This window comes from Pyrus communis, chromosome 12 (genome assembly GCF_041283825.1).
Source record: "Pyrus communis isolate YQ-2024b chromosome 12, ASM4128382v1, whole genome shotgun sequence".
In the NCBI taxonomy this organism is placed as follows: domain Eukaryota; kingdom Viridiplantae; phylum Streptophyta; class Magnoliopsida; order Rosales; family Rosaceae; genus Pyrus; species Pyrus communis.
Genome location: NC_142576.1, coordinates 24,979,285 through 25,001,022, shown reverse-complemented (window position 1 = coordinate 25,001,022; position 21,738 = coordinate 24,979,285). Strand labels below are relative to the sequence as shown.

The 21,738-nt window shown below is 35.4% G+C and overlaps 1 protein-coding gene and 1 pseudogene across 1 annotated transcript; both read left to right on the top strand.

Moving 5' to 3' along the window:
* Nucleotides 1–255: 255 nt before the first annotated feature.
* On the top strand, nt 256–4,564 carry LOC137746083 (uncharacterized). Its single transcript, XM_068486144.2, has 3 exons — nt 256–786; nt 2,882–3,424; nt 4,079–4,564. The coding sequence occupies exons 1-3, from the start codon at nt 361–363 to the stop codon at nt 4,295–4,297; spliced, it is 1,188 nt and encodes a 395-aa protein (XP_068342245.2). The 5' UTR covers nt 256–360; the 3' UTR covers nt 4,298–4,564.
* A 9,880-nt stretch (nt 4,565–14,444) lies between these two features.
* On the top strand, nt 14,445–17,637 carry LOC137746310 (protein DETOXIFICATION 22-like; annotated as a pseudogene).
* The last annotated feature ends 4,101 nt before the right edge of the window (nt 17,638–21,738 follow it).

The following is a 21,738-nucleotide window of genomic DNA, read 5'->3' as shown; positions in this document are numbered from 1 at the left end:
AAAATCAAACATAAAACCTCTTACTTACCAAGGAAAATATCAATGTATCGTAGTATTAAGTAAATACGTAAGATTTAAAATTAAAGAAAACTAACATAGAGTTCAAAAAAGCTTTAATTTTAATTATAAAAAAAAAATAAAGATACAGTAAATAATATCAAAAAAAATAAAAATATAATTTTTAATTAAAAATAAATAATACCGAAAATATTTCTTTAAAACACCTTATAAATTACCATTTGAAAGTAAAAAAGTACGAGAGAAACTAGAGAAATGATTAAGAAAAAGAAGAAAAGAGACTAGAATCCGAATCCAGGAGAGTCCAGGTGCTTCATCTGCCAACAAAATACCAAAGATACAATGCGTAGGATCAGCCAACCAAAAACCCATCGGACGGTTAGAAATCGAATTCGAACTTTTTCATTACCCTTCACCCACTCTCACTCAAGCATCCTTTCCACTCCCCCTTTCAATATCGCCACCCCTTATCCCTCTCCCCCTGTCGCAACCTCTCCAATGGCCAATGTCCTCCGAACTTCACCTTTCTCGGCGCCAATTGCACAGCCGCCCTCCGCCGCATCGCCCAACTCTAGAAAACCGTCGTACGTTTCGTTTCGGCGAAGTCAAACCAGCAGCAGTAGCATGCCTTATCTCACTATAAGCTCCCTCCGGTTCTCTCACTTGCCGTCCCTCCGGCTCGTCAAGTTCGCGCCTTTGGCCTCACAAGGTGAGGCCGAGACGGCTGGGACGGTGGAGGAGGAGGTTCAGGAGGCCGAAGAAGTCGAGGTATTGTTTACTTATTTTATTTATTTGTTCCTGAAACTTTTAGAATATTTCTTTTTGTTAAATTTCAGAATCGTTTTGACTTATGGATTGAGAAATTGGTTTATTAGCAAAGTCGAAAAAGCAAAAAGCAAACTAACATTAGATTTCATTTATTTATGGAGCAAAACCGAGCTCAATAACGTTTTAAAATTCATGTGAGATAAGGTTTGGTTATTATATTTATTTATGGACCAATTGGATAAAGTTTTAGGAAGTGATTTTCGCATTGGATTGAATAAATCAAAAGAGAATGAAGGGAAGGAGGAAGATGGTGTGCAGAAATCAATTCCCATGTTTTATGAACAACTGATGAAAGGAGAAGGCTTGGCTTTATTCATGATAAATTAAGGGTAGTGTTTTCCACACATCCATTTTTACTTCTCACACATCTCTTAATTATTGGCCGTCGGATCAGGTGAACAGAAGAAGATCAATTGCCAAAAGTAACAAGGATATGTGAGAGGTAAAAATAGGTGTACGAATACCACCATCCTAAATTAATTGGATAATGTCTGCATTCTGCAACTAAAAGGCTAATGTGTTTGAACAAATTACACTAGGATTTCTGATGTTTGTAACGGAATGGAATCGAGCCATTGATGTAACTAATGCTAACCCACCTCACTTACCTCTTAACTTGATTTACTCCAAAGCGGAGGCCAGGATCCCTTTTCTGTCCACATTTGTGTATTTGTGTAATAGTTTGGGGAGAGTGTTGATCATGTCTTCTTATCGTGTTATTTTAGCTCGAAATTATGGTGCTTTTTATTATAGTTTGCCGGGCAGCACCAAAACAGTGCTTCTCTTTGTTTAGTGAGTAGTTTGATAATGTTTTAATATTAACGTAAAATAGAATCAATGTTTGTAACAACAAACACATAGCGCAAGGCATTCCATGTGTGACAAGGCTATTTTGGACCTGGATTTTTATGATAAGAAACGTATAGAAGTATATAGAACTAGTTGGAAAATTATCACTTTTTTTGGTATAGTGGGAAAAGTATTAGTTAGCATTCAAGCACAGAGTCAATCCTAGAACAGTTCATACTCAATTTTTCAGGGCCTATTGGCTGATGCTTTCCTTACTTCAATTCGTAATTCACATGGAGACTCTTTTCAGTGATGTTTTTCATGTTTCAAATCAGTTTGTAAGATTGCACAGTCAACTTGGACTCTTCTCGTTTGGTAGAAAGGATTGGATTGGAAGGGATAACCCTCTAAATTCAAGGCATATTGACCGTAGATGAGAATGATTTTTTCAGTGTGAGGGGATTAGAGAGGATTAGACATGAAGAAAACTTCCCCCATCTAATCCTCTCATTTTGGGGAGGATTGGAATGTATAACTTTTCGTATTGAGCAATCCTTCTCCTACCTCTAAGTTGGTCACTTTTTTCATTTCTTCTTTCAACATACCTTTAAAATGGTGTCTTATCTATTCCATTCCAATCCAATCCAATCATGTGTACCAAACGAGGCCTTATACTCATGAACTTTGAAGACTAAAAGGAATTTACTTTCTTTTTTTCACGTAATTTGTCCATGTATTCTTGGGCATCATAGCTCGTCATCCACATGATCCTAGGATTATGATGAGGGCTGTGATTCTCTATGGTTAGTGAGTCGTGTTAACACGAAGATTCTGCTGCCATCTCATTTTGATTGACATCTCAAAAAACATTTAACTTGTTGAGTGGTGAGTGGCTACTCTCTCTCTCTCTCTCTCTCTCTCTCTCTCTCTCTCTCTCTGTATGTATGTATGTATGTATGTATGTATGTATGTATGTATGTATGTATGTATGTATTTCTTTTAAAAGAAGAAGCATTCATCCTGAGGTATATGTATGTATATATGTATAATGTATGTCTTTTAAAAGAAGAAGTATTCATCCTGAGGTTCCTGGCAGATTACTTACAGAGTGTAAAAGACGAAAGATTATATGTGCATCAAGTACTGCAATTCTTATATAATTATGACTTCTTTATGATCCACACCAAAAATCTCAAGACATATTTGTTTTCAGTTTCTTTCTTTTTCTAATAGATTTATGGAACAGGACTCTTTGGATGGTGCAATTCCTGTGGAAGATAGTACCAGTGACGGTGAAGAAAGTGGTACGAGTGATGATGGTGAAAGTGATGCTGAGGAAAAATCTGTTTCAGCCATCACAGCGTCACTCCAACAATACAAAGAAGCTTTAGCCAGTAATGATGAATCAAAAGTTTCTGAAATAGAATCTTTCCTAAAATCTTTTGAAGATGAGAAAATAGGACTTGAAATGAAAGTGGCTTCTTTGTCCGAAGAACTGTCAGCAGAGAGGGTTCGTATTCTGAGAATAAGTGCAGATTTTGACAATTTCCGGAAAAGGACAGAAAGGGAACGCGTTTCTCTCGTAACAAATGCTCAGGGGGAAGTAGTGGAGAGTTTGTTGCCTGTAGTGGATAATTTTGAGAGGGCTAAAACCCAGATTAAGGTGGAGACAGAGGGAGAGGAGAAGATCAACAATAGCTATCAGAGCATTTATAAACAGTTCGGAGAGATTTTAAACTCTCTTGGTGTTGTTCCTGTTGAGACGGTGGGGAAGCCCTTTGATCCATTGGTATGTCATTCAACCTTTTATGGTATGCATAGGTGAAACACTTATTAGCATTTTCTGACATTCAGCGTTGAACATTTTTCTATGTTTGCTCAGTCTATAATAAAGAATCCACTTTAGTTAAAAGTAATTGTACAAGAGAAAGACAATTGAATTGGATTCTCAATAACCATAAACCCACTTTTTATCCCTTGACGGGAGGGATGCACCAATTACAGTAAGGCATATAATTCTTCCTGGCAAACACCACAGCTTGGCGATCAATAAGTTCATGAGTGGAATTGTCCCGTTTTGTTGGTTAACAACATGACTTGTGTGTTATGGTTGGCTTTATGCAGGTAAGATACCAAGTTGGCTCGAAATTCAATCAGTTACTTGATGATTATTATCAAGTAGTTAGTCGATTTTGTTCAGGTTTGGTGAAGACCTGGGTACGGTTTTAAGTCTGACCAAATCTTGATTGAATCGAGCCAATTTGGTGAGTTCATGAGAGTGAAAACTATATGTGACCTATTTTGCATTAGTAGGATGAACACGCACTGAAGGGTTACATCTTGTGATTGTTTGACATCACACTCAGTATGCAGTCTTTAAATTTATTAAGACATAAATAATTTATGCAATTTCTAACCTTAAAACTTTCAATTTCTTGAACAGTTGCATGAAGCAATTATGCGTGAGGACTCTTCAGAATACGAAGAAGGTGTTATAATCGATGAATTTCGCAAGGGGTTTAAGCTTGGTGACAGGCTTTTGCGTCCGTCAATGGTAAAGGTATCGGCTGGTCCAGGGCCTGCCAAGGTAGAGCAGGAAGTACCTCCATCTGAGGAACAGGATGCAAGTGAAACCGCCGAGAAGGGAACCGAGTCAGCTTAAAGACCACGTATTGAGTCTAGTTCAGTTTTGCAACAGAAATAGTGACTTCATTTGTACTCCAATCAGTAGGGTAGTAATTTTTGGTGGGCGTGGCGGTTTCTGGTGGCATATTACTGTCGATTTTCTTTTCTACTGAGCGAACCATCACATACCGATATCATATATTTGTGTGTTTTGAATGCGAGCGCAGTATAACTTTTGTGTACTGATTTGGACGTCCTTGAATGTTAAGTTCCTACCAGATTATCAAAGTATCATTTGGAGTTCTGTTCCTTTTTTTGTTTTAAGTTCATACTGTTGGAGCTTTTCCTGACCAGTTGCTTTATGCTAAGTTGCACGGACACTCCAAAACCCTAAAGCGTCGGAGTGTCCAACACTTCGACACTTCGACACGCCTATATAGGTGGGTTCGGGTTTATTCGGTTCGGTTTTTTGCAAATCTCAAACTAAACCGATATCTTTTGGTATTTTCGGTTTGGTTTTATTTTCAGTCTGTTTTTTTTTTTCAGTTCATTTTTTTTTTAATTTTATAAAACTTGATCTTCTTTTAATATGGAATTTAGAAAAAACTTGCATAGGTAGACTAATAATAGGAAAATGGGGAAAGTAAGATGGTAGTTGTACATATACAAGACCATATAAATTAATCATATTCTATCAACAACCTCAATTGCAAAGAAAAATGATCACTGTATTCATTCTAAAAGCAAACAAGTAGAGAGAGCTCTTCCGAGTTCCAAAACCTTCCGAACTTTCTTCTATAACCAAAGGAACTTCCTCCCTAATTGAACCAAGTATGATCCTTGAAAAAGCCCTAAGCTTAGTTTCAAACTTAGTAACAAAATTTCACAAAAGAACATTATGGGCACACATTCATAAACCAAACCAAACTGAATCACTTCAGCTTACCATTTAAAATTGTATAAAATGTACCAAACCAAATTGAATAGTAACTTTGGTTTGGTTTTTGGTTTTAGCTAAAAATCGAACCGTATTAGACTGAACCCACTATCATCCTCGAAAACATCGAAATTGATCACTAATAACATATATAATAGCAGGAATGATCATTTTTCAATAACGACGACATATCAAAAAGTAATCATTCCTGCTAATTACCCATAATATGTTGGAGAATGTAAAATTTCAAATAAAAAACCTGGCCAAATCAAATGTAGTTTATATTGAATGGTTATACTACTAATTGCGTCAAGATTTTTTTAGTAGAAAATCTCACATGAAGTGCACAAGTGATTAAGTTTGAGACAATATTAATGTTGATAAGTAGTGAGTTGATGAACTATGCAGAGCGGAGTGACCCTTTATGCCCTCAAATGCTCCACAAATTTAGCCGTTAATTTATGTTTGACATTATCCTTTAAGATCATCTCCAACACTTAGGTTAAAACCTAAAATTTGTAACTCAGAAACACTTTTCTTGCTCCAACTTTTTTTTCTTAGAATAACTTTTAAAAAAAATTATGTAGACTATCCTAATTTAACCTATAAAGAAGCCCAGAACAAGCTATCCAAGAATAATAATTTTATGAACATTTTAACCTAAAAATACTTAGATTTCGATAAAGATTGAAAAATCACTAAACCAATACCATGAAACACATGAAAGATTTTTTTTTAATTAGTTTAGTTGTTGGATTTAAATTTTGACTGCTAGATTTTTATTATTTTTTTTATTTTTTTATTTTTTTTTACCATTAGATTTGATCATATTAGATCTTAATCGTTGGATTCAATGAATTTATAAATATAAAACTAATACAAAATACACATATATGGTGGGCCAACCCACTAATCCATGGGGGGATTCTGACTTAAATTTGCCTCAAAAATGAGTTTTTGATTAAAACTCATATTTAGCTTTAGGGTTGGCGCAAGTTTTGGTAGGTTTAAAACCTAAAATTTGAGTTTTACTCTAAGAGTTGGGATAGGTCTAATAAAGGCTAAATAGCCAAAATGGTCCCTGAGATATGCATAACACATCACTTTGGTCCCTGAAATTGAAAATCAATAGAAATGGTCCCTTAGATTGTCCACCATCCATTAGTTTGGTCATTCCATTAAAAACTCTTTGGGCAATTTTCAAATATTCATAACTCAATCGTTTCTTAACCAAATTCAACCCATAATATATCAAAATGAAGATAGGAAAGTGTAGAATAAGATTATACATTTGTAAGCCCAATAGTTGCCGAATATGGCCAAAAAATAGCCTCAAAGTTGACTGGTCCGTGGAACAACTGGAAAACTCGTCGAAAACTGGGTAAATTTTAAACATTCATAACTTCTTCAATACTCAACAAAATCGAGTGATTCAAAAATAAAAATCATACTTCTCGACGAGGTAAAGAGAATGGTACATTTCATGATGGCTAATTCACCATAGCTTGGCCGAAAAATGGCTTGAAAATGGCTAACCATTTTCGAGTTAGCCATTTTTCGGCCAAACTAAGGCGATTTATCTATCAAAAAAGGTATCATTCTCTTTTTGTCGTCAAGAAGTATGATTTTTGTTTTTGAATCACTCAATTTCGTTGAGTATTGAAGAAGTTATGAACGTTTAAAGTTTACCTAGTTTCCAGCGAGTTTTCCAGTTTTTCCGTGGACCAATCAACTTTGAGGCTATTTTCCAGTTATCTCCGGCAACCATTGGGCTTCCAAATAGGTATAATCTTGTTCTACACTTTCCTATCTTCATTTTGATATATTATAGGTCGAACTTGGTTAAGAAACGATTGAGTTACGAAACATTGAAAATTTCCCAAAGAGTTTTTAATGGAATGACCAAAATGATGGATGGTGGACAATCTTAGGGACCATTTCTATTGATTTTCAATCTCAGGGACCAAAGTGATGTGTTATGTATATCTCAGGGACCATTTTGGCTATTTAGCCGTCTAATAAATGTACTTTAATGATAAAACATACCCAAAAATATTAGTTACAAATTAAAAAAAAAAAAAATGTAAAGACATAAACTCGAAATCATCATTCAAAGCACATAGAAAAAAGTCAAAGTGAATAAGTTTCATCATAGAAGCATAGGTATGCAAGTTGTTGAGAATGAATCTCACATTGATCGGAGGAGGGACCTTGCATGAGCTTATAAAAAGTTAGTGTTACTCCTCATATTGCCAATTGGTTTTAGGGTTGGTTTCGGTTCGAAACGGTTTGGTTTTTTGCCAAAACCGAAACCGAAACTAAATTTCGGTTCGGCTCATTTTTTTTTTTGGTTTTTTTTCAGTTTTTTTCATAAATTTTTTTTTTTTTTTTTAATCTGGAATAAATCTGCATCGATTGAGTACTAAAGATGCAGAAACTTCTGCATCAAATAAATACGAACTGGGACGATCGACGATGGATCTGACATTATTGGGTGTCGGTGCGTCTTTCTTGTTATGGATCTAATAGCTCTCGCAGAGAAAACACATGCATGTGTTAGTTCTTTGATTTTTCCATGAAAATAAGCCCAATAGAACTAAATAGCAGCCATGAGAGATTTTTACCTTAGGGGTTTATTTTTAGTCCCAAACCTCTCGAAGATGTAGACATTGCCCAAGGTGATTTATTTTCTATGGCATGCATTGTCAATGGCATTGCCAACTAAGACTAACCTCGTCCGCCGTCAACTGCCCATTAGTCCCATATTGTGCCCCTGGACTACCTCACTGCCACTGTGGTTTGGCTCTCCTCTTTGCTACCGTCGAAATTCACAGAGAGAGTGATTTGGAGGAAAAGAGGAAGGAGATAGAGAGAGAGAGACTGAGGAAGCAAAGGCAGAGAGGAAGCAGCGGAGGGGAGAGAGTGTGTTTGAGAAAAGGTGAAAACTGAAATGGGAGTGAGTGATGGCTAGGGTTTGTAAACTTAAGAAATTTTATAAAGCATTAAGTATTAGAAACCTATAAATAATTACTGGTACAATTATAGTAACAAAAAGCCTACAATTAAGTTGGCTGGAAGCAACTATCCCTAACCTGGAGGATAAGGGTTCAAACCCTAGTGCCAACATGTTTTTGAGTATTTATATATGATTTTTTTTTTTTGGTCTGGTTTGGTTTCCGGACCTCAAAAACTGAAACTAAATTGGCTATATTCGGTTTATATATGATTTTTTTTTTTTGGTCTGGTTTGGTTTCCGGACCTCAAAAACTGAAACCGAATTGGCTATATTTGGTTTGGTTTGGCAGTTTCAATTCAACTTTTTTTGTTCGGTTTTTTTCGGCTTCAGTTCGGTTCAGTTTTCAGTTTTGTGAACCCACCCCTAATTGGTTTTATGGTAGAACCTTAACTTTCTTCATGATATCAGAGCAGGTTGTCTCAAGTGTGAAGCCAAACGGCAAACGAGTTCCACGTCACCCTGTTGTGTTGTCTACGTGTTAGACTTGAAAATTCACCACAATGAATACCACATTGATAGAAGGAGGGGCCTTGCATGGGCTTATAAGAAGTTGGGTTACTCCCCATAGTACCAATTGGTTTTATGCTAGAATCTCAACTTTCTTCCAAGTATTTACACGAAAGTATCGATATAGAGGCATAAGTACGGAAGTACCTATATGAAGCATAGGTACAAAAGTATCGATATGACGGCATAAGTACGGAAGTATCATAATGGAAGCATATGTATGCAAGTATCTACATGGAAGTATCCTAATGGAAGCATAGGTATGGAACTATCAATACAAAAATATCGGTATGAGAGCATAGGTAGGAAGTATGGATATAAAAGCATAGGTACAAAAATATAGATTCATCAATACATAAACAAAAAGTCAAAACATAAAGAAACATATTTCAGACGCAATCATATTATTATATATAGATACACAAAGCTTACTCTACGATGTTAAAAATTAAGAGACAACTAGGAGGAGAAAAGATATCGCATAGTGCATACGGAGATTGGCATGAACATATGGAGAAACATGGATATGGCTTCACCGTTTTCTCCTTTCATGACTCCTAATTGCAAAGCATGTCATTGACAGAAAATTTCGTTTTGATGTTTAACTTTTCAGTTTTGTAACCCTTATGAAATCAAAACAAAGAAGTCAATGCATGCGATAGACCTTACTTTTTTTCAGTACATCGATATTTTTACATTAAGCAGATGAGAAGTTCGGCTAAGCCACGCAATTGACAACCTAATTTGGTATCGAATTCGTCATCCACGAGATTCGAACCTAAGACCTCTCACTTACAAGCGAAGAGAAATACCACCAAACCGTAGTGCTGAGTGATGATATTCCTCATAAAAACAAATAAAACATGAGGTTAAGGGATTACATTTAATTTTTAATCTTATTTAAGTTATGAGTAATGCTACGGAAGACTAAATTTTGTAAACTATAAACTAAAAAACATGAAAGCTGACAATTGAATTATTTTTAAGTGTTGATTAACGTGCTTATTTTTTATAGATGACACATTATTTATTTTGCAAATTAAGTCTACCTATCATTGCTATGAAGTTTTTTTTTTTTTTTTTTTTAATACTAAACGATATTATCTATACTAGGGGATGGAGGAGTGGCTAAATCTCACAATGAGCTAGCATTTATGCGGTTTAGATTCACCTTTGGCGAAAATCGAACCTAAGACCTCTTACTTACAAAAGAAGTGGAATACCATTAGACCATAGTATTAAGTTGATTACTATTAAGTTATTAATTTAAAAATAAGTGAGAGGATTAAAGTTCGATTCTCGCTAAATATGAGTTTGAACCACATTATTGCTAATCCATTGTGAGGCTGAGATCACTCCCTCCCTCTTAGTGTAGAAATATCGTTTGTTAAAAAAAAAAGTAATATTTTCGAAGAATTATAATGAAGTTTTCTAATTAATTATAGTGGACCTCAACACTAAAGAGCTCACCTAAAACTTTGTCATTATGTTGGTAGGCCTCTCCTGGCTAAAACATTTAAGATTTTGTTAATGAGAAATTTTTAACTTGCTCAAAATACAAAGTGGTCTTTTACATGTTATTATATAAGTGAATAATTTTTTTTTAAGTGTCACTATAATAATATGTAACGTATTATGTGACAACCCGTCCCTAATTTTACGTTTTTATTAATTTTAAAAGTGTGAATTTACGAAAATGCCCTAGAGGCAAAGACTTTGACTTCCGTTGATCAGCAGTTTGAGATATGTGAGACTTATTTTTTTAGCATATCCTCGTAATACTCGTTGGTACGAACGCATAGACGAAAACCATTTGCTAGTCTGGATTATAATAGTATAGTTATGGACGTTTGAAAATGGTTATTTAAAGTTTAGTTATAAATTATTTGAATTCCCACCTTGTGGGAAAGTAGCCCAATCAGATTTTTGCTAGTAAAAAGGACCAATTAGATAGAGTGAGTGACCAATCAGAATGGGAGGTAAAAAAAAAGAGGGCAGCAGGCAATCAGAGAAAGGGAGAGAAGCTCCCAGCTTCTCCTTCCCGTGCACAATCCAAAACCACCTTCGCGACCTTCCATTTTCTAAGGCCGATTCCGGGCAATTCTGATGGAGTTTTTCGACGCCACCACCACCATCTTGAAGCTCTCATTCCCCTCTACGAAACCCAACCAAGAACCACCTTTATAAACCACCACATGTGGCGGGGCGAAGCCACGAAATCCAACGCGTCAAAACCATGTCCGGCCACTCTTTTCAATTTTCCGGCGAATCGACAAAGCAACGGCCGATGCCACCATCAACGCTGGGAAGCTTTAAGCACCCACCGACTTTGTGGGCAAAATTGACCATCTTCCGTCCACTTTTGGACTTCGTGGTAGGTGAGGATCGTTTGTGACGTCTCGATATTCGTGCTTGAGAGTTGTAACGCAGACCTAAGGTTCTAGCAGCAGAGTTCTGTATCGACGAGGATTCGTGACACTTTTTAGTACAGATGTTTTCTTATAATGGTATAATCATTATCTTACCTTACTGTACTATACTCATGCTCTGTATCACATGTGAAATGAGTCCGGATCTGCTCACCGCACACTCATGTACTTAAGCAGTTTTAGATTTTAATTTATTCACATGTTATACATTATCACACTTTATGAGTTCGTCACCTTCCAAGTGTCGACTAATACGGCTTGATTCGGAATCCTAGTGAACATTCTGAATCAGGATGTGTCATATTAGCCAATATTTTAGGCACTAAAAAATCTCCCGTTGTTAACAACCATTCTTCCAACATTGGTGAACCCGTATTCAAACTCCAAGCTGTCCAAATTATCGTGTCGTTGAAAAGTATAATTGCTTTATAAGTCTACATACATATATATATATATATATATATATATATATATATATATATGGAAAAGTGGATGCCCTAAGGTTTTTGGCAGGATGTGTGAAAAGCAGACGAAAAGCATACGGTACTGTTCAATTTAAAGAAAAATTATATTTTTACACTAAAAAATCAATCTTGATACTATTCACTTTATCCTTTATTTTTTCTTTATTATTAAAACTCAAAATTTTCAAATCTTTTTCATCAGTTTTCTTTACGTTTAATCGGCTGGAAAGGCAGTGAGGTTTTTTTTCTTTTTTCTTTGGCCAGTTTTCACAGCGACTACTTTTAATCGGCTGGAAAAGCAGTGAGGTTTTGATAGCGACTGGTTTTAATCAATTGGAAAGTTTTAACTTTCAGGCCATGCAAACACCTTCTACCGTTCGAAATAGGATTCTTTTTTTTATTCTTTTTTATTTTATTTTATCTTTTTTTTTTCTTATATTATACTTTTCATCTTATTGCCTTATTAAAAATTAATATAAAATATTAACGTGATTTTATCGTAACCATTCAAATAGATAAAATAAAAAAAAAATTAGGAAGGAAGATAATTCACCTCCCAACAGTTCTACTCCTACTCACCGTCGACAACGTCACTCAATCTTTTTTTTCCTTGTTTTTATACTTGTTTTTCCTTCTAATTTTCAACTTCCCAAAAATAATTACACCATATTAATGATAGCCAATAATTTCCAACATAAATTCAATTGATAGCCAATAATTTATTCATTCGTCAGCTTCAGACTTTTATGTAGACGATCTCTTCCACACTCTCCAGCTAGCTGTCTCTCTCTACTCCTCTCGCTTTGTTACTCTTCCAACTCATCCGTCGCCAGAGAAGTGTCACTGAGATTAATTTGCAACGTCTAACTCCGGCATGTGAGTCTCTATCTCATACCATGCTGCAAAGTTTATTATTATTTCTAAGCGTTTTTGGGTATGATTTTCTAAATGATTTATAGCTCTGAACTGACGAGTGATATAGTGTCGTATTATGTTATTAATTAGTTAGCGCTTAAGCCTACTTTATATATAAATATATATGGATATATAATTGGTTTTCTCTCAATATGGATTTTGTTAAGAGTCTATCAGAGCTTGAGGGTAATGCCCAAATTCAGGGTGGCCAGCTTACTTTAGCAACTGGTTTGTATGGTGATTTAAGTTAGTTTTTACCACTTGAGAAGGGTAACTAATAACTAAGTTAACTAACTTGAGGAACATTGCTGTCAATAAGTAATGTACGGCTGTCATTGCTGTGTAATAGTAGTTACGTGGCATATCTAGCTTCACGATAATTTGCATTTTGGTCCCTGTATTAAACAGACGTAAATGGATCTTTCTACCCTCTCTCTAGATCTGTCTTGTTTTGTATATCATGCTACAAATGCTATGGAGATCACATTTTGAAGATTATATTTGTAGACGACATGTGAATAACCTCTATAATAGAGGTGAGATCTACTTGTATTAATGCATCCTATTTCTATTAAAGTGTTGATTCATGTATAGTCTACCAAATATTGTTTCACTACCATTTTCTAGTAAACATATATCGATTTTCTAAACCTAAACCCTTAATCGATATGTATATATACATATAGTTTATGTTTTGTCACTTAAGTTATCTTTACTTTTTTTCCTAAAGGTATTAATTTTATTGATGCTTGAGAGACCATTTTTAGTAGACCACGTAACGTGGCGGTTGATGGTTAGACTCCTTTAAATTAAAAAAATAGAAAATAAAAAATAAAAAAAACCATCAATTGTCACATTATGTGGTCGACAAAAGATGATCTAAAAATACTCTTCCTAACATTTTCCTGATTTATTTGAGAAGGGTAACTATAATTGCAAGTAAGAAAATGCTAGGAATACTATCTTTTTAGATCATATTTTTTAAACCACATGGTACTGCTTAATATTTGTACTTCTTTTTAATAATTTAAAGAATAATCTAATTATCATCCGCTACATCATAGGACCTATAAAATATGATCTAAACTATCTCTCTAGCAAGTTTGTCCTCAACTAAAAAAGAGTAAATTGTAGCAATGCTCCCTTAACCAAAAATCCATTACCATTGGTCTCTCAACTCATCAAAACATGCAGCTATGGTCTTTTTCTCAACTCCGTTAGAACTTTCGTCAAATGAGTCACGTGAGGTTGAATCAAGTGGCAAATATGGAAAATCAAATAAAAAAAATTGTATCAATAGTTCCTCAACTTTAATCCAACTGGAAAATGGTCCCTCAACTTTAACCCAATTGGAGTAATAGTCCATCAACTTTAACCCAATTGGAGCAATAGTCATTCCAACACAACTCATTTTCTGCAATGAACGGTCGTTCTTGCTTGGGAATGTGGCATATTTAGATTCACGACTTTTCAAAGTCTTCTTTTCAAAAGAGTTCCGATATTATTTCCTTGATTGATATCTTTTCGTTTTAATTATATCGGATCAAATGTTCTAAAAAAGAATTTTAAAATCTCTCGTTTACAAGAGAAAAGAAATATTATTTTTATGATTGATATAGTCTACTATTTCATAAAATGTGGGAGTGCAGATAGTCTTCTGTTTCATCAATTGTGGGAGCGCAGATTTGAGTTAGTAAGTCCATGTAACTAAAGTAGTGTGCTCATTCTCTGCACCCAAAGTTTGAACCTCTCTCCGTAATTAAAATGAAATTATTGTTTGTCAAAAAAAAAAAAAATGTGGACCCGTAAGTTAACATCCTTTGATAAGAAAGTTGAGACTTCACTCTAAAGTTAGTTGTATTTATATTTGGCACTTACCTTGCAGATCAAGTAACTAGACTCACTTGGCCCATCACATGGGAGAAGAGATTAAAAAGAGTCTCTTGGCAAAAGAGACTAGTGTTGGAGAAGAAGAGACTAGAATTATTGATGGCAATGAGGAATTGTCATTGAAAAGAAGGGTATGGATTGAAACCAAGAAGATATGGGTGGTGGCTGGCCCTGCAACATTCACCAGAGTTGCGACTTTCGGGACTAATGTCATCAGTCAAGCGTTTATCGGCCACATTGGCCCTACGCAGTTGGCGGCTTATTCACTCGTGTTCACCGTACTTGTCAGGTTCGCAAACGGCATCTTGGTATGTTTATTTTGGCTCCCTTTACTATTTCTTTTCGCAGTTTTTGAACTTCACGATAAATTAGTTCGAAAGAAGTAAAGCAGATAAAGTTTTGTTTATTGCTAAAACCTTCAGTTTATAAGCAGTTAAAGCTTTAATGTTGTGTTTGTATCGGATACTAGCTCTTCGAAGATCAGCCGTTGCTTATTCGTCAAGTTTTCTTACTTTACGACTTGTTGTGTGATCTATGTATCCCAACTTGTAAATGAAAAACGTATTACCCCAACCACATTATGGTTTATCATTTGTTTTCCGAATTGTAGATGCAATGTGAGATAAGCATTATTTTCTAATGGCTACTGTACCATTTAGTTCACGAAGTTATCTGCTTTACGGAAATTTAACCATAACTTCTAGACTTATCCTTGTGATCTGACTGATCATGTTTCTGAATCTGTTACTCTACAGCTTGGCATGGCAAGTGCGCTGGGAACTCTCTGCGGTCAATCATATGGTGCAAAACAGTACCACATGCTCGGGATACATCTTCAAAGGTCATGGATAGTAGTGTTTGTAGGCGCATTATTCCTCATTCTTCTTTGCGTTTTTACAACCCCCATTTTTGAGGCTTTAGGCCAAGAAGAAAATATTTCAAAATTTGCAGGATATATTTCTCTATGGGTAATCCCTGTGCTTTTTGCATTTGTGGTCTCATTTACCTGCCAAATGTACTTACAAACGCAAAGCAGAAATATAATCATTGCATATGTGTCGGCGATTTCAATTGGAATCCACATCTTTCTTTGTTGGCTTTTGAGTGTGAAATTTAAGTTTGAGGTTCCCGGTGTAATGGTATCAACGCTTATATCATATTGGTTACCCAACCAGGGTCAGCTTTTGTTTATTCTATGTGGAGGATGCCCCGAAACATGGACAGGCTTCTCGATGTTAGCTTTTACTGATCTCTGGGATGTCCTCAAGCTTTCTCTGTCATCCGGCGTTATGTGTTGGTAAGAATTTCTTTTTGTTTCGGCTTTATTTTGTCCCTTATTCCTTAGGTTTCATTAAGTGCGTGGCACTGCGTGCATATAAGTTGTTATAAATTTACTGATTTCGGTCATTGAGAATATCTGCATGGAGACATTGTGAACTAGGAGCTTTCACATAGACACAAATCACATATAGGTGCTTCTAACTGATTTTCATTTAGTCTCGAGCTTTGGTACAACACTATCTTGGTCCTTTGAACGGGGAACATGGAAAACGCTGAAGTTTCTATCGATGCCCTATCTATTTGGTAAGTTTTAGAGTCTTCCTCTTCCTTGTGATCTTAATCTCTGATCATCCAACTGTTTCCAGTGCTAAATGTTTCTGACATAATGGCAGCCTCAACATCGCCGGGTGGGAAATGATGATATCTCTCGGTTTCATGGCTTCTGCAAGGTACTAATTATTATTCTCGTTCTTCAGAAAACTGTTCTCTGCAAGCGCGATGAGAATCATTTAAGATCTCTTCATCGTAGCAATGCCTCACTTTTGAATCTACGCTTTGTTTCTTCAACAGATTCTTAGAACTTCATATGTTTGTTTGTAATGTAACGTTGTACTGAAGTGTGCTTGAAATCTTTCCCTAGTGTACGAGTGTCAAATGAGCTTGGAAGACGTAGCTCAAAGGCGGCAAAGTTCTCGATTGTAGTTATTGTGTCGATATCATTCGTCATTGGATTGGCGCTTTTCGTGCTTTTCTTATTCTTGAGGGAACAACTTGCATACATTTTCACCAACGATGAGGCTGTGGCTAAAATGGTTGCTGAGTTGTCTCCTTTGTTGGCCCTCTCCATACTGTTGAACAGCGTTCAACCCGTGCTCTCTGCTAATGTCGCCATTTCTCTGAATACGCAGTCAAAGCTAAACAGATACCTCGAAGAAAACAATTTCCTTTTGTGCCTTCAAATACCGGATCAAGAACATTTCTTGCTTCCGAAGGAACGTATTATACATCTTGAAGAGTTTATAACGTAACGAATCTTTCATCGACAGGAGTTGCTCTAGGAGCTGGATGGCAGAAATATGTAGCATATGTGAACCTGGGCTGCTATTACATCATAGGGATTCCTGTTGGAGTTGTGCTTGGTTATCCTCTAAAAATGCAAGTCAAAGTAAGTTACTCTATCTTCTTCTCACTCAATCTATTTTTTGTTAGGGTTCGTTGGAGGGGTTCTCGATATTGGATTCTGAGACTGGAGTGCGATGCATATTTTGTGATTTTAAAATGATTGAAGAGAAAGGAGAGCAAAACAAATGAAAACTGAAATTGGTTACCAAAATTCGTTTTTAGTTTTCAGAGAAAGTGAATGAAAACTGAAAACAAAATGGTTATCGAACAAACCCCCTACTATATCACTTCAATAGTTGCGTTTTTTCTTCGATTTGCTTTTTGAAATAACTCATTTCATTAGTCCTCTTCCGCAGGGTGTTTGGATTGGAATGTGGCTTGGAACATTAGTCCAAACTATTGTGCTAATCATACTCACTTGCAAGACTGATTGGGATAAACAGGTAGAATTAATATTTGATTGTTTTCTTTGCATCTAAAACTAACATGACACATACTGAAGAACCTTCTTCACACCCAAGAAACTAAAACTTGTATCCACATCTACAGGTAGAAATAGCTCGTAACCGCGTTAGCAGGTGGGATCGAACAAATAACAGAGAATCAAACGCTAACACATGAAAGATCTGGTTTTTGTCATTCTTCAGTTGTTATGTTTCCTCCACGAGAAAGACACGTAGAAGTATACCCATCCCGCATTATTTCCCGGTGTCGATTCTTCTTCTACAGAGATCCAACGGGGTCAAAGTTGGTTGGGTTTTGCTCCTGGGATGATGGGCTACAAAGCCCAAGTGATGGCATCGGCCATCGCTTTGCCGATTTGCCAGAAAATCGAAAAGAGTGGCCGGAGCACTGTTGATTTTCGTCGACTTTCGTGGCCTCCAACCACCACATAACATGGTTAATCAAGTTGGTTCTTGGGTGATTTTGTAGAGAGGAATGAGAGCTTCAAGATGGTGGTGGTGGCGTAGAAAAACTCTACCGAAATTGGCCGGAATTGGCCTTGGAAAATGAGAGCTCGCGGTGGGTGTGGGTCGATGGGAAGGCTACTTCCCCTTTTTTTTTTTTTCTCTCTCTTCTTCTTTCCTCATTTCTGATTGGGCTTCACCCCACAAAGTGGGGATTTAATTTAATTAAAACTAAACATTGAATAACCAATTTCAAACGTCCGTAACTATACCGTTATAATCCGGACTCGCAAACGGCTTTCGCCTATGCGCTCGTACCAACGAGTATTACGAGGATATGCTAAAAGAATAAGTCTTACATCTCCCAAACCGATGGTCAACGGAAGTCAAAGTCCTTGCCTCTAGGGTATTTTCGTAAATTCACGCTTTTAAAATTAATAAAAACGTAAAATTTGGAACAGGTTATCACAGAAAGTGAGCGGAAGAAAAGAGACATAGGTTGAGAGAAAGATGATTCTAGAAAAAAATAAAAAGATAAACTAATAATAAATTATTAATAAATATGAATTAAATAAAATGATATTTGAGTTTGTTAATTATCCTGCTTTTTAGTCTATTCTAAGTTAGTCTAGCTTAGTTCCCGAAATGAGTCTGGTGCAACAAGCACATCGTAATAGAGTTGTAACGAGGCGCTCTACAAAGACCTTGATGGAGCTCGTTTCTTTTCCCATAGTGATGTGTCACTCGACTCACACAAACTTTCCAGAATGATTAACAAAATATGTTACATGAATTTTATATCAAATTAGGAGAGACGGGTCAAAGACCTATTTTTAACAGCAGCAATATTGTCCCCGACTTATTAATTATCATCTACATAGTCCGACATGTGTGAGAGTTTTATCATAAAATATCTCAGTGTTAGTTGGAGACTCCGACTTAGAGTGAGGTTAGTATATTTAAACTTGAAATGAGATTAGGATATTTAAACTCTTATTTTTCTTTATTTCTTATCCATGGGGATATTTCAACATTTCGTGGTCTTAAAAGGAAGTTAAAACATTAACCGTTGAATTGATAATAGACAGCTAAACGTCTCTTGTGACCGCGAAATTTTTCAGGATACCGGGTACCCAACCTGACCTGGAGTACCGAGCCAATTAAAGACAGGCACGTGGCCTGCTTTCTTTTTCAATTAAAACAATTTCAGTGACTTCCAAAACACCGGGCTCAATAACTGAGAAGATAACGGCCGTCATGGCCTTTGCATAGATCTTCTCAATTCCCTTTAGCTTTTTGCTCGAATTTTTTAATTTCTTTTGAGTAATTCTAATTTTTTTTTCTCTTTTTAGGGTTTTTCATAATTTAAAAAATTCATGAATTCATGCATAGTATGAATGTTTTGGGCTTCAAGAGGAATACATGGAGGCAGATTGCAGTGATTTTTTAAGAAAATGCAATTTTTTTTCCTTTAATTTCTCAACTGATTGGTGTCTCCATAAAAGGGCAGTGGAAGGCCATCGGAGCAAGGATGAAACGGAGGAAGGACAGGTATTCATTGTCGGCAGCAGTTTAGCCTCTGATTCAAATCCTGGAGCTGCCGAGCGGGTTGTCGCGTTCGGGTCCAGGGTGTCCGGTGACGCAGTTGAAGAGGAGGAAGCCGGCGAGGCTTTATATTCCGGTGATGTCGTCGGGATTTAGAGTGGGTTTGATGATACCAATCCACGGTGGAAAGGAAAGAGGTGGTGAATGCTTAACGTTGACGGAAGTTTTTTCGGTTTTGGATTACGTGTTCATATGTACTTAAAGAAAAAGTTTTAAAAGCCATGTGTCTATTTCTTATTGCTCAGGTACACCAGCTATCAATGCTTATGTGGAGTTCCCGGCTCCTTGAAAATTTTCTTCGAGAAGTGTAATCAGTACACGGAATGGTACAGCACTTGTCATTATACAAATAGTGGAATATGTGTGCTAAAAAGTTAATAACTTAAAAAATAAAATTTCTCATCACTCTTATTAAAACATATGATGTACCACTTGTATTCTCATCATAACTAAAAATTTCTCGGGACACTGGCCCAGGGAACGACAGGATTCATTCTCTCACTGCAGAGAAAGGACAAATGAGCAGGAAAAAAATACATCATACGAGGGTGGTGGGCTTGAAAAACCAATAATTGAAAAAAAAAAAAAAAAAAAAATGAAAACCCAAATCATTCACTCACAACAGAAAAATAAATAAATAAATAAAAGAGTAAGATTTTCATTTTTTTTTTAAATTTTAGTTTAGAAATTTAATCTTCGTATCATTATCCTTAGCTAAATCGTTTTACACTTCACCACATTGCTACCAACTATCCTACCTTACACTCGTGACTCCTCACTTCTTGTATTGCCTACATATAGTATAGGCCTGCTTAATTGGTTTTCGCATATTGAATTATGTGATTTTTTTTTTTTTGACAATTAGCAAGAATGATTATTTTTTGACATTTAGTTACATAAATTATCAATATGTTGTCGTTATTAAAAAAATGACCAATTCTACAACCAAATGTCAAAATTGCCTATATAATATTTTGAAGAAGAAGATTGCAAAATTTGACATAAGAAACCTGGCCAAATCAATTATAGTTTATATTGAATGGTTTTACTACTAATTGCATCAAAATATTTTTAGTACATAAAATAATTAAGTTGAGAACAATATTAATATTGATAAGTAGTGAGTTGATGGACTATCTACCATAGCGGAGTGATCCTCTATCCCCTAATAAATGTACATGAATGATAAAACATACCAAAAAATAAAAAATAAAAAATAAAAAGAGGAAAAAAATGCGAGGACTTTCAAAGCACATAGGAAAAACTAAAAGAGAATATACATTGTATCTATACGAAAGTATCGATATGGAGGTATATCCAAGAAGTATCGGTATAAAGGCAAAGGTACGGAAGTATCGATATAGATGCATAGGTACAAAAGTATCGTAATGGAAGCATATGTATGCAAGTATCTACGAGGAAGTATCCTAATAGAAGCATAGGTATGCAACTTTCTATACAGAAGTATTGGTAAGATGGCAATAAGTAGGAAGTATTGATATGAAAGCATAGGTATAGAAGTATCGATATGGAAGCAGAGGTACAAAAGTACCCGTATCGATGCAAAAGCATGGGTACAATATTATCGATACATAAACAAAAAGTCAAACATAAAGAAATATAATTCATACGTAAACATATATAGATACAGAAACATGATTTTACGATGTTAAAACTTAAAAAAAAAAAAAAAAAAATTAGGAAGAGATAAGATATCGGATACGGAGATTGGCATGAATATATGGAGAAACATGGATATGTGGCTTCACCGTTTTCTCCTTTCATGAATCCTAATTGAATAGCATATCGTTAAAAGAAATTTCGTTTTTATATTTATATGGAGATCTTTTTATTCCAGTTTTATAGTAATTTGTAGCTATATTTAACTTTTCACTTTTGTAACCCTTATAAAACTCAAAACAAAGAAATCAATACGTACGACATACCTTATAAAATCAAATAAAATATGAGGTGTATACACACTGTCATAGACATGAGGTTAAGGGATTGAATTTAATTTTTAATCTTATTTAAGTTATTCATCTAAAAGTAATATTTTCAAAGAATTATAATCAAGTGCAAGTGGTCTTTTACCACAGTGGTGGAAAAATGTTGAGTCATTGCATGACGGCATGAGTTCAAACCTCATCGGTGGTTAATCTAATACATAATCTAAAAAAATCTATCATTTAACAAAAAAAAAAATTATAATGAAGTTTTCTAATTTATTATAGTGGACCTCAAGACTCTTACCTAAAACTTTGTCATTATACTGTTAGGCCTCTTCTGACCAAACAAATAAGATGTTGATAATGATAGTGTACTTGAATATGAGGTGATATTTCACATATTATTATTTAAGTAGAAAAAAAAATTATTTTTTAATATTTCATAATTTATATAA